At 39.7% G+C, this 13,308-nt stretch overlaps 1 protein-coding gene across 1 annotated transcript in view; it reads left to right on the top strand.

Moving 5' to 3' along the window:
• Positions 1-13,308, top strand: part of LOC148130757 (cyclic nucleotide-binding domain-containing protein 2-like) — a 77,321-nt gene that overhangs the window by 777 nt on the left and 63,236 nt on the right. Inside the window, exons 2-3 of the mRNA XM_087963627.1 lie at positions 4,824-4,935; positions 9,209-9,286. Of these exons, the coding sequence (XP_087819753.1) occupies positions 4,824-4,935; positions 9,209-9,286 (190 nt within the window). The remainder of the gene's footprint in view (positions 1-4,823; positions 4,936-9,208; positions 9,287-13,308) is intronic.

Here is a 13,308-nt window from a genome sequence, read left to right as displayed (position 1 = left end):
CAGAATAGAATAGAAACTAGAATAGAGAACAGAATAGAATCGAAACTAGAATAGAGAATAGAATAGAAAATAGAATAGAGAATTGAATTGAATTGATTAGAGAATGGGAATAGAACAGAACAGAATAGAGAATAGAATAGAATAGAGAATAGAATAGAATAGAGAACAGAATAGAAAATAAAATAGCGAATAGAGAGTAGAATAGAAAATAGAATAGCGAATAGAGAATAGAATAGAAAATAGAATACAGAATAGAATTCTTTATTTCGCCATGATTGGACACAAGGAATTTGTCTTGGTGCAAATGCTCTCAGTGTACATAAAAGAAAAGAGACATTTGTCAAGAGTCAAGAATCATAAAGTACAACAATAATAGTCATAGGGTATAATAAGCAATCGAATCATACTAGGAAACAGTCAATATAAATTGTCAGGATACAAGCGACAAAGTTACAGTCATACAGTCACAAGTGGGAGGGGATGGCTGATAAGGAGTGATGAGACGATTAACAGTAATAGTAGTGTAGACTTTTGTAAATAGTTGGACAGTGTTGAGGGAATGATTTGTTTAACAGAATGGTGGCTTTCGGGGGAAAAACTGTCCTTGTGTCTCGTGGTTCTGGTTTGCAATGCTCTATAGCGTCGTTTTGAGGGAAGGAGTTGAAACAGTTTATGTCTGGGATGTGAGGGGTCTGTAAATATTTTCATAGCCCTCTTTTTGACTCGTGCAGTATACAGGTCCTTGATTGAAGGCAGGTTGGTAGTAATTGTTTTTTTCTGCAGTCCTAATTACTCTCTGAAATCTGTGTCTGTCTTGTTGGTTTGCAACAACTACTATTAGTATATATGTTAATACTTTTGTCTGTATTCCTTTTGCTTTTTCATAAATGATATGGCCCTGACAAAACACTGTATTCAAAATGTTTGTGAATAAAAACAAAACATATACCAGGAATAGGAATAGAATACAGAGTTGGGACGTCGGAGATCTTCTAGTCCACCCCCTGCTTAGGCAGGAAACCGTATACCATTTCAGACAAATAATTGTCCAATTTCTTCTTAAAAACTTCCAGTGTTGGAGCATTCCAGTGTTGGAAGATGAATTGTTCTGCCAGGAAATTTCTTCTTTAGTCTAGGTTGCTTCCCTCTTGATTAGTTTCCACCCATTGCTTCTTGTCCTACCTTCAGGTACTTTGGAGAATAGCTTGACTCCTTCTTCTTTGTGGCAACCCCTGAAATATTGGAAGATGTTATCATGTCACCCCAGTCCTTCTTTTCATCAAACTAGATATACCAAATTCCAGCAACCGTTCTTTATATGTTTTAGCCTCCAGTCCCCTAATCATCTTTGTTGCTCTTCTCTGCACTCTTTGTAGAGTCTCAACATGTTTTTTACACCGTGGCGACCAAAACTGGATTCAGTATTCCAAGTGTGGCCTTACCAAGGCATGATAAAGTGGTATTAATACTTCAGGTGATCTTGATTCTATCCCTCTGTTTATGCAGCCTAGAACTGTGTTGGCTTTTTTGTCAGTTGCAGCACAATGTTGGCTCATATTTAAGTTGATTGTCCACTAGGACTCCAAGATCCCTCTCTAAGGGGGACTAGAAATTATAGGTAGTCCTCAACCTACAACGGTTCAATTGGTGATTGTTCAAAATTAAAACGGCAGTGAAAAAAAAGTGACATGACTTTTTTACAAACTTTGTGGCAACTGGTTCATATTTATGACTGTTGTTGTGGGCCGAGCTCATGTTATTCCTGTCTTGCAGATCTTCTGGCAAGCAAAGTGAATGGAAAGCCAAATTCATTTAACAACCATGTTACTTACTTATCAGCTTCCGTGATTCACTTAACAATTGAGGCAAGAAAGTCATAAAATGGGGCAAAATTCATTTAACAAATGTCTTGCTTAACAACAGAAAATTTGGGCTCAATTGTGGTCATAAGTCAAGGACTACCTGTACAGTCTCCTGCTTTCTAGCCTTGATCCTTGACCATTACTTATTCCACCATTACACCAAGCTGGCTATATATCAGAGGTGGTATATTCAGCAGGTTCTGACCAGTTCTGGAGAACCGGTAGCGGAAATTTTGAGTAGTTCGGAGAACCGGCAAATACCACCTCTGACTGGCCCCGCCCCCATCTATTCTCTGCCTCCCAAGTCCCAGCTGATTGGCTGCATTCTCTTTGGTTGCCCTGCACAGGAGAACAGAGCTGGAAAGCAGGTTAGTGGGGTGGGGAGGGAATAGGATTTTGCAGTATCCTTCCTCTAGAGTAGGGTGGGAATGGAAATTTTGCAGTATCCTTCTCCTGCCACACCCACCAAGCCACATCACACCCACAGAACTGGTCATAACATTTTTTTGAATTCCCCCACTGCTATATGTGCCACTAAAGACTCCATCTCCAAGTGAGGAAAGAAACATCTCCTGCACACCGCTTAGTAGCAAAACCATATGCCAGGGAGTTCCAGGTGCCACTGCTTTTCTCTTAGCCAGAGGCACCCGAATGAATAGCTTTATTTTAATACAGTTAGTCCTCGACTTAAAACAGTTCATTCGGTAAGCATTCAAAGTTACAAGCGGCACGGAAAAAAGTGGCTGATGACTGTTTTTCACACTTACGAACTGTTGCAGCGTCACCGTGGTTATGTGATCAAAATCGGGGCACTTTGGCAACATGTTGATGACACGGTGGTGGGATTCACAAAATTTTACAACCGGTTCTGTGGGCGTGGCTTGGTGGGCATGGTCATGTGACTGGGTGGGCATGGCTTTTTTTTTTTTTTTTTGCTTTTTTGCAGCCACCCCCCATACACACACACACACACACCTGTTTTTGGGGCCTTCTCTAAGGCTCATCTGAGGCTCTGGAAGAAAAGGAATAGAGCATGGGAGGGGCACACAGCACTTTTCCACGCTCTGAGCTTCCTGGCCCCAGAAGAGCCTGTGGTGGGGGGGCGTTTTGGCTTCCATAAGGCTCCTCAGGAAGGCAAAAAATGAAGCTGGGTGCTGAGCCATTTTTTTACCTTCCTGGGCCTCAACAAGGGGAATCCCGGCACAGCTGATTGTTGAGGTGGAAAAAAAGAAAGAAATACTGTAGGCGAACGTCAGGTGGGCTTGGTGAGCGAGCATCGGACAGGAGGGCGACTGAGTCAGGGGCGTGGCCAGCCAGAACTTACTACCGGTTTGGCGATGCACGCCAAATCCTTGCTACTGGTTCACCCGATCTGGTGCGAACCGGCTGAATACCACCACTGTTATGACAGTAGCTGTGTCATTGGATCTAAGTATAGTATATAAAATAATACATTGCAATGTCCTACCTGTCAATGAATACTTCAGCTTCAACCATAACAATACAAGAGCACATAATAGATACAAACGCACCAAACTTGATTGCAGGAAATACGACTTCAGCAACAAAGTGGTCAATGTCTGGAATACTCTACCTGACTCTGTGGTTTTTTTCCCCAAAGCCCAAAAACTTTAACCTTAGACTGTCTACTATTGACCTCACCCCTTTCCTAAGAGGTCTGTAGGGGGCGTGCATAAGCGCACCAACGTGCCTACCGTCCCTGTCCTATTGTTTCTTTTATTTTTCTTATATGTATCCATGTATTCATAACTATGTTTATACTTATACCTATTATCTTGCAAGCAATTGACAAACCAAATAAAATAAAAAATAAAAAAAAATAAAATGTGATTTGCTTGTGACCTGACAAGCAAAGTCAATGGGAAAACCCAATTCACTTAACAACCATGTTACTAACTTAACAACTGCAGTAATTCGCTTAGCAACTTTGGCCACGAAGGTTGTCAAAATTCACTTCTGTCTCGTTTAGCAATATAAATTTTGGGCTCAATTGTGGTCATCAGTCAAGGACTACCTGTAACAGATTCAATGGTTATGAAGAAGGGGATGTGAGGACCTGGAGTGTAAAAACAAATGCAACAAAATCCAAAACGTAAATAAATGTCCTTTAATGCCTCCAACTTGGCCCCACTGTTCAATAATTCTCAGTTGGAGATAACATTTATGCAAAAATAGTCTTCCAAAGAAAGCAATACAGTCCGAATTAATGAGCAAATAGAGGTGAAATAAAAAACCAAAACAAACTACAATGAAGGAATTTCCACAACGGCCCAGGATAAATAATTACCAAATTCAAGGAGATAACAAGGCACATCTGTTGGAAGGACGTCAACCAAGATAACTTCAGCCCAAAATAAAACATGCTTTGCTTCTGGCAACACTATGTTTTAACAGTCTCTCTTATATACTAGTCTCCCCAGCTGCAACCAATGAGGAGGATCATGGCCGCTTTCTCTCTCGTAAGCCAAGTTGTTTCCTTCTCCGTTCCTCCCTGCGTGCCCTAGGATGAAGAGGGGATGGGCCTGGTTCTTCCTCTGACTGCCCAGCCGGCCTCTGTCCTTCCCCAGCCTTCTCCACAACCTCCCGAGCCACACTTCCACTCCCTGTCGATTGTTCCTCCTCTCCCTCAGAGTCTGACTCCAACAAGGGCATGACAGGGGAGTTGGAAAAAAATATTACGGAAGAAGGCAGTGCCGAACCACTTTCATATTGTTAGCAAGAAAAAAGCACGAATGTGTCCACAAAGCTACCAGAAATTGGGTCACGATTTAGAGGAAACCTACCTCTTAAAGTAGATGTAGATTGTGTTCATCTGGTATTCTTGAACAATTTTGGAAAATTGGATTATTAAAAGACATTCTGATATGCTTTTTCAATGATGATGTATTGAAAAAATATGAGAAAGATTTTATATGTTCTGTGGTTCCCTTTCTTCTACAGATATATTGAACGAAGCCCACTTGTGCAATGGGCAACATTGCAGCTACAGCTGCAGATGAATATCCAAGGCGAACTTTCGTTCGATATCGGGGATTATTCTAAAAAAAAAGTTGTGAGTATTTCCAATGTTTCCTACATTTATTATTTGTTAATTCATGGTCCAACAGACATTAAAATCCATTCAGCCATTTTAAACAATTGTATAGAATTTACATAAAAACAAAGACAATCGAAGTTGTGAGGGAAGTCACCTGTTGATTCTAATGGGCTGAAGCTACAGACAAAAATTTAGCAATCACCCCGGAAGCTTTAAAAATTGATCCCTTATAAGCAAAGCAATGATTTTCTCATTACGATGGAAATTGAACTTTGCAGTAATTGAGGTTATAAATTTTAATCATCATTTTCTATAAAATCGACATTTTAGTAGACTGTGGGATATAGATTAAATCTCCTTATCCGATATACAAATATGATTTTTCCTAGGAAGGTTGAACTATATTCCAGTTCTCACCTTAATGCATAGTACATCAATTTGGACAAGAGAACAAAAGCCTCCTATGTTGGAACGTTCATATTTTCAATATATTTTTTTATTTTTTTTACCCATACTTTTTTGTAATAAATACCTCAAAGTGATGAACATCTCTAATATTCCTCTGGCCCATTTTTCAGCTGCATTGGCCTGTGGATGTCTGCTATGTGTTGTTGTCCAGTTGTTATTTTATGTTATGTATAGTTTCAGCTTACTTTTTTATTTTGTGTATAATTGTAAGGACCCTAGTCATGCATTTGAGATGGGGAGACGCACATTTCATAAATAAATAAATAAACATTTGGAACGACATGTTTCTGGAAAAGTGAAACAGATCATGCGAAAACAAGATTATATTAATCACTAGCAAGAGATGATAAAACACTATTAATATATTTTTAACGTATTAAAAATAATATACTGATATATACTGATATCTGAGGAAGATGGGAGGTTATGAAATATAAATAATAAATAAATAAACATTGCTTTTCCTAAATAATTAAATTTATATCACATTCTTCAAACTAATAGTTCTACATTTCTTGATTATTTTGATTCTGATCCAGAAGTTGATAAGTACATTAGAGGAAAACATTAATCACACCCCATCTTCCTTTGGCAACATGGTGGTCAGAGTGAAGCTTGAAATTGGATGTGCTTCTAATAAACTAATTGTGGCCCATTTCCAGATAGTGGAGAGCACTTTCCTGTAAAAGAGATCTCTAAGTATAGCTCCCCATAAAGTAGCAATACACAGTTCCAAGACATTTTCTGACTCTTGGGAATGGCTCTTGAGAGAGTCAGAAATGAAAAAGGTGGAAGCAGAAAAAATATTACATGTTATTAAATGAAATTTGGCATGTTCAATTTCAATTAATTTGTTCAGAATAATGCTGATATTATTATCAAAATTATAATGTCAAACAAAAGCAATACACCTACATTTAAGTTCAATCTTATACATAGGAAAAAAATGGTTGTGTAGCACTTGAAAACCTGCTGCTACACAACGGCATAACTCTACCTAGAGTCTCTTTGTGAGGGAGATGGGTGGTTCAAATATGTGATAGATAGATAAACGTGTTGGCTATCTTGATCTTTTTTTACTATATTTGCAAACATCTCAATATCACATACTAATTAAAATACGTATTTATATAAACACTACAGTAAAAAAATACAAAAATAAGGGTTGAGCTCACTTAAAGGATGTAAATTAAATACTATAAGCATTCATAATAGTAATGCATAATCAGATATGCTTAAAGTCATAGCAAAATCAGATTTGCTACAACAATGCTGTTGGTAGCATTTTTTTTTTTTTTGAAGTTTCGTTGATACAGATTCTTATCCATTAAAACACTGGTCGCCAAATTTTAGTTGTCTGCAGAGAAATGTCACCCCCAAAGCACCCGCAAAGCAATTAATCCAGGCTGCACTGGAACACAAGGCTTGCGTCTCTTGCATTGTGAACAATAGGAGGTAGTGAGGGGAGGGAGGAAAGGGTAGAGGGGGGAACTTGCCCCAGTCGCCCCACGCACCTTGCCTGGCCACATAGCTGCTTCTTTCTGCTTCTTTCTTCTTCTGCTTTTGGCTGCATGCAAGGAAAGCAGCAAAAATCTTTCTTTCTCTCCCCCAAACTCCTCCAGAAATGAATCTTTGGGATCCTGCAAGGCATCCTGCTCCAAGAGGCTGCGCCGGCAAAGACTCATTTCTGGCAGAGTTTGGGGGAGGGAAAGAAAGACTTCTGCTGCTTTCCTTGCATGAAGCCAAAAGTCTTTCCCCCCACCCCGAGAACGGAGCTGGAGATGGTATCCTGCAATCCGAAATAAAGATCAATCGATCGGTAGGAAAACGGGTTGGGGAATTTTCCTACAGACGTTTCTGAGGATTATCCCAGGGTCTCGGGTCCACAGGATTTAAAATTATGAGTTTGGTGGTCCCTGAGGTCCAAAAGGTTGGCGACCCCTGCATTAAAACATATGCAAAGCCATTTGTTTTTTGTTGCTTTATTATAACAAGGTTTTCATCTACTTTGAAAATCACTTCCACTGAACTACAGACTAAAGTTTTACTCTATGGATATTTAAATGATATTTTAATTTTACTTTAAAAAATAAACCTGTGGAACTTATTGTGTACCCACACCCAGTATATATATAAAAATACACAAACTACACCCTTGGAATAGCATCCAGTTCTGGTTATCATGATACAAAAAACATGTTGAGGCCCCAGAAGGATGTAGGGAAGAGTAGCAAAAATGATAATGGATCTCGGGGGCTAAACCATATGATGAATGGCTAACGGAACTATGTATGTTCAGAACGAAGAGAAGGATTAGGGACGGGTGGGATTCAAAAATTTTAACAACCGGTTCTGTGGGCGTGGCTTAAGTGGTGGGAGTGGCTTGGTGGTCATGTGACTGGGTGGACATGGCTTGTTTATTGGCTGGGCGTGGCCAACTCAATATCACTCACATCGAGGCACACATCTCCTCGCCTGGCCTCTCGTGACTGTGGGGATGCTGCAACAGTCGTAAGTGTGAAAAATGGTCATAAGTCACTTTTTTCAGTGCCATTGTAACTTTGAATCTTCACTCCACACAAGCAAAATACCAGCAAAGGAGGGGAAAAAAACTCCAGAGATGTTCCTGAGACAGGAAGTCTAGTCCTGCCAAGAATGTAATAAGGGTTAACGGAGAGGCAGTTTCTGTAAACAACACCAGAATGTTTCCTTCCTGCCTTCCTTACAGGATTAGGTCAGTAATTTCTTCTAACAACCGGTTCTCTGAACTGCTAAGAATGTTAACAACCGGTTCTAGCGAATAGATGCGAACTGGTAGAATCCCACCCCTGATTAGGGATGACATTAGCTGTCTTCTAGTATTGAAGGGCTGTTACAGGGAAAAGAGGGTTGATTTATTTTCCATGGGACTGAGGGCAGAACAAGAAGCAACGGGTGGAAACTTATCAGAGGGAGATTCAACCTGGAAAAAGAGGAATTTCCTGACAGTAAGAACAGGGGTGGGCTGCTGGGGGGTCCGCAGGGGTTCGGGAGAGTCCCTAGCTAAGATTCTGCACAGTTCACAGAACCCCCAAATCCCACTCCTGGCTGGCCCCGCCCACCCTGCCTCTCCCCCCCAGGCGTCTTGGGGAGGGTGAAAACAGGCCTCCCGGAAGTTTGGGAAGGCCAGAAACGGGCCTGTTTCCAGCTTCCGAAGAGCCTCCGGAGCCCAGGGAGGCCATTTTTGCCCTCCCTGAGGCTTGAGGAAAGCCTCTGGAGCCTGGGAAGGGCAAAAATGCCCCCCTCACCATGTGCAGGAGGCCGACTAGGCCACGCCCACCATGTCCACACCCACCCAGCACTCCAAACGGCGGCGACAGCTCCAAACAGTGGCGGCAGCTCCAACAGCACTCCAAATGGCAAGTCCCCCCACCCTTCCCCCCATTTTGCATGTTTTAAACTAGGCCTAAATTTGGGGGGAAGGGCTTAATTTGATTTTATGCCTAGAAAACATGCTGGGTCTTCCTATTGGTGGAGGCTGTATTGTTGGAGAAACACGGTATTTGGCAGCCATTTCTCTGGGATTCAGTAAGGTCTCCGTTCTTGGGCAAAGGGTTGGACTAGAAGATCTCCAAGAACCCTTCCAGCCGTGTGATTTTATGACCTTATAGTGTGCCATTATTTATTTCTTGAATGTAGTGGTCAAACCAAGCTAAACACAGACCTGAAACTAGCTGTGACTGCAACGCACACTTGGGTATTGTTCATATTCTCAGATCACTAGGGGAACTGTTTACTTACTGTAAATATTCTGAATAATGTTTACATTTTCTTTATGTAGCAAAACAAAGATTTTGAAAAACTTATACATCTGTTCCGTATATGTCCAAATGAAAGAACACTGAAGGACATTCTAGAGGTAAGAGATTAAAAAATAACTATGAAGAATTATTTGATTCATAATATTGAACACAATAATATGAAAAAAATGTAAACAATTCTTGCTTATACAAATACTAGCTCTATACCCGTGCTTCGCTACGAAACTATGTGATCGGGTTAAATTTTGGGGGAGGAAAATAAGGGAAAAAATTCTGCTTCTGCCTACCAGCATCCATCAGTATTCATCTGGCTAGTGTCCTATCAATGTGTGAGAGAATTGAGGGCTGTTTGGAAACTGAAACAATATTTGCTGTATGAGCAAGGAGGAGACAGCAAGGAGCCTGGGCGTGGCTTAGCTCAACTGTTCTGTACTAAAGCTGGTTGCTGCTCCGAAACTGAAACTGAAACTCCTCTGCTTGCGTTTTGCATTTGGAAGAGATTTCTTTTCAGGTGGGGAGGGGGAGTAGAACTCCTTAGCATCAGAGCATGTTAATAATAATATAGGGAATACTAATGCTCTGATGGTCATTTCGAAAAATCCTTTCTTATGAGCACCTAGAAGCCAAGAGGAACATACGTGCCAAATTTGAAGTTTGTAGGCTTTACGGTTCTGGAGATTTTGTAATGATGCATGAGTGGTATTTCACTTTTATATATATAGATTTGAATTCAGTCATCTGTTCTATGCATTCTGTCACCCTTTTTCCCAAGTGTCTCAAAAGGTAGTAACCATTATTGTATGTAAATGTTGAATCATATTATTCATTTATTCAATGAAACATCATGTACTTCCAATGATATCTGTGCTAAAAATTTTATCTTTTAAATTAATCCTTCCTTCCAAGAGGAAAGGAGAGTTATGGGATTGGAGGGGGCTTTTTAATACCCAAGAAATATTATTTCTTCACAGTAAGCTGCATGTAAATAATTCGACCACTGCAGTGATAATTCTTAACTGATTTCTCTAACAACAAGATTCTGTTGTTACAAATTTTTACAAATAATAGTACGGCATTATGGTAATGGATGTGAGAGGTCTTTTTAGTTCTTTCACCTCTTTTTCTATGCAGAGATCCAACAAATATATATGTTGTGTTGGCTACAACTTGCACAGCACATAGTATATTACAAGAGAAATGCCTAGTTTTCCATTTAACAGAGAAATAGGAAGGGATATTTCACTTTAGAGAATCCTGTCTCTGATTTTGGAAGAAGATGTAATTAGGAAATCCTATGGCATTTGGGATACTATCCAACAAAACCTAGCTTTTGTAGTTTTAATATGCTATGTAATTACTTTCATGTGCTACTATATAAAGACACATTCTGTTAACTTTATACAATAGACAGGCTTTTAGATCTCATAGATTTTTTATTTAAGCGTTTCAATATAAAAGCTTTTCTGTAAAGCTGGTGAATATTGACAAGCATTTTATCTTTTAGCATTACATTATGAAATGTAGCCTTACATATTGGGGCATTAACTAACAAGCTATGGTCTGTTTATATCAAAACCTATGCCAGAGATTTGTTTGACTCAATAAATATGTGATTTACAAATCATTATTACTTGAAACAGTGACAATATTAGCAAAGTAAAAATATCCATCAGCTAATAATTGGCCTTGCTAATGTAATTATTTGGATTTTTCCATTGGTAATTTGTCCATGGAAATCATTTTAAAGAAATACAGTAATGACTCCCTGATTGGGAGTTCTTTTACAATAAAAACAGCAACTATCAAATTAGAAGTCTCTTTCTATAAAAACTTCTGAAAAGAAAATCTATAGTTGTCTTTTTTCATATCTATTCTCTTTACTTACTATATGTCATGAAATTCTGATTATGTTAGGGACTCAAGAAAAAAAATATTTCCCTGATTTTTAATATGAAGTGAAATAGGACTTTAATTTGTTAAAAACATTGCTTTGGTTGCATTACAATAAACCTTCCCTAAGTTGCTGCATCATAGTTGTGTCATAATTGCAAAAAGTGTAATTTTCTGCCTTCAGTCAAACTAGAATTAGAATTAGAATATTTTATTAAATACATGGAATTTAGGGAATTCCAATTATCACACATCTGGATTGTGCTTCAGTGGAGATTATATCTGATTTTTGCTATTTCTGTTTTATGGACACTTTAGAATTATCCCTGTTCAGTTCTCTTGTGTTTTTTATTATTAATTATAATTTATAAAGTATTCTGCTTATTTAAACTCTTCATTAGAAAATAATATCATCTTTCAACCTCACTCCTGTATTTTAGAAACCATCTGCTTACAGGAGTGAAACTGCTATCTTAAAAACATAAATGAAAACCTTCAAGAAACAATATATATATGTATGTATGTATGTATGTATGTATGTATGTATGTATGTATTCAGCTTTTTCGGTATTTTCCACGTCATTATAGTTGTGCTTTTAAAGTTGTAGCAACGTTTCGGCAGAATCTCATCTGCCATCATCAGGCTTCTGGCAGATGAGATTCTGCCGAAACGTTGCTACAACTTTAAAAGCACAACTATAATGACGTGGGAAAATACCCGAACAAAGCTGAATACCATACATGTAAGTACACTGAAAACTTAAGAAAACATACATACATACATACATACATACATATACCTATACATACATACATACATATACATATATATGCTTTAATTGAATTTTTTCCAAAAGGCAACTGGACTGTCTGGATTTTCTTTGAAGATGATTCTTCAGAAGCTTCTTGGATGAGAAGCGAAACGTTTTCAAAGAAAAACCAGACAGTCCAGTTGCCTCTTGGAAAAAATACTTTTGGGACAACCATGACCTGCATAACTGAGAAGCTCCCTAGCTTCAGTTGAAATTTGATTGAAACCTTGCATGATTTCAAGTGAAAACAACAAAATCTCATCAAATTATGAGCAGTGTGGTGTGTGTATGTATGTATGGTGTGTGTATGAAAATGCCCAAATGTCACATATGTTGTTATTGTGTAGAAAGAAAATATTTACACCACTGGTTACTTGTAGTGGACGACAGATTAGGAACAGTTACCTGTCATGCCCTTGGTAGAGTCGGACTCTGAGGGAGAGGAGGAACAATCGACAGGGAGTGGAGGTGTGGCTCTGGAGGTTGTGGAGGAGGCTGGGGAAGGGCAGAGGCCGGCTGGGCAGTCAGAGGAAGAACCAGGCCCATCCCCTCTTCATCCTAGGATACGCAGGGAGGAACGGAGAAGGAAACAACTTGGCTTACGAGAGAGGAAGTGGCCATGATCCTCCTCACTGGTTGCAGTTGCAGAGACTAGTATATAAGAGAGATGATTACAACACAGCGTTGCCAGAAGCAAAGCGTGTTTTATTTTGGGCTGAAGTTATCTTGGTTGGCGTCCTTCCAACAGACTGTGCCTTGTTATCTCCTGGAAGTTGGTAATTACTTATCCTGGTCCGTTGTGGAAATTTCATCATTGTAGTTTGTTTGGTTTTTTAATTTCACCTCTATTTGCTCATTAAGTTCGGACTGGATTGCTTTCTTTGGAAGACTATTTTTGAGTATGTTTTATCTCCAACTGAGAATTATTGAACAGTGGGGCCAAGTTGGAGGCAATAAAGGACATTTATTTACGTTTTAGATTTTGTTACGTTTGTGTTACACTCTGGGTCATCACAGTTACCTTAGAAAGCTCACCCAAGTTATAGTGAGGTAATGCAGAACAAGAATGGGATGCTACCGGTTCAGCCTGGTTCTATAGAACCGGTAGCTCCGAAGAGCAGCTGCCACCGAACCGGTTCGCTGCAACGAGGTTCCGCTCTGCTGTTTGGCCCACCTGCCCGCCCACCCGGGCTTTCATACTCAACCTTTATCCTCTGTTTTTGAAGCGCAGCTGCTTTACGCGGCACAGTAGAATGCCGCGTGGCAGCTGCTGAAGGGAGAGTGCAGGCGTGCAGACGGTGAGGGGGAACGCCTTTGCGCCTGCGCAAACTCCTCTGCACCTGTGCAAAATGTGAGGACGCATGCAAAGTGCATCCACCAAGCCACACCCACCAAACTGGTGGCAAAACGGTTTGAAT

Source organism: Notechis scutatus, chromosome 4, assembly GCF_049901735.1.
Source record: "Notechis scutatus isolate UNSWTSFEM ecotype Mainland chromosome 4, rNotScu1.2, whole genome shotgun sequence".
Lineage (NCBI taxonomy): Eukaryota > Metazoa > Chordata > Lepidosauria > Squamata > Elapidae > Notechis > Notechis scutatus.
This window is presented reverse-complemented; position numbering and strand designations above follow the sequence as displayed.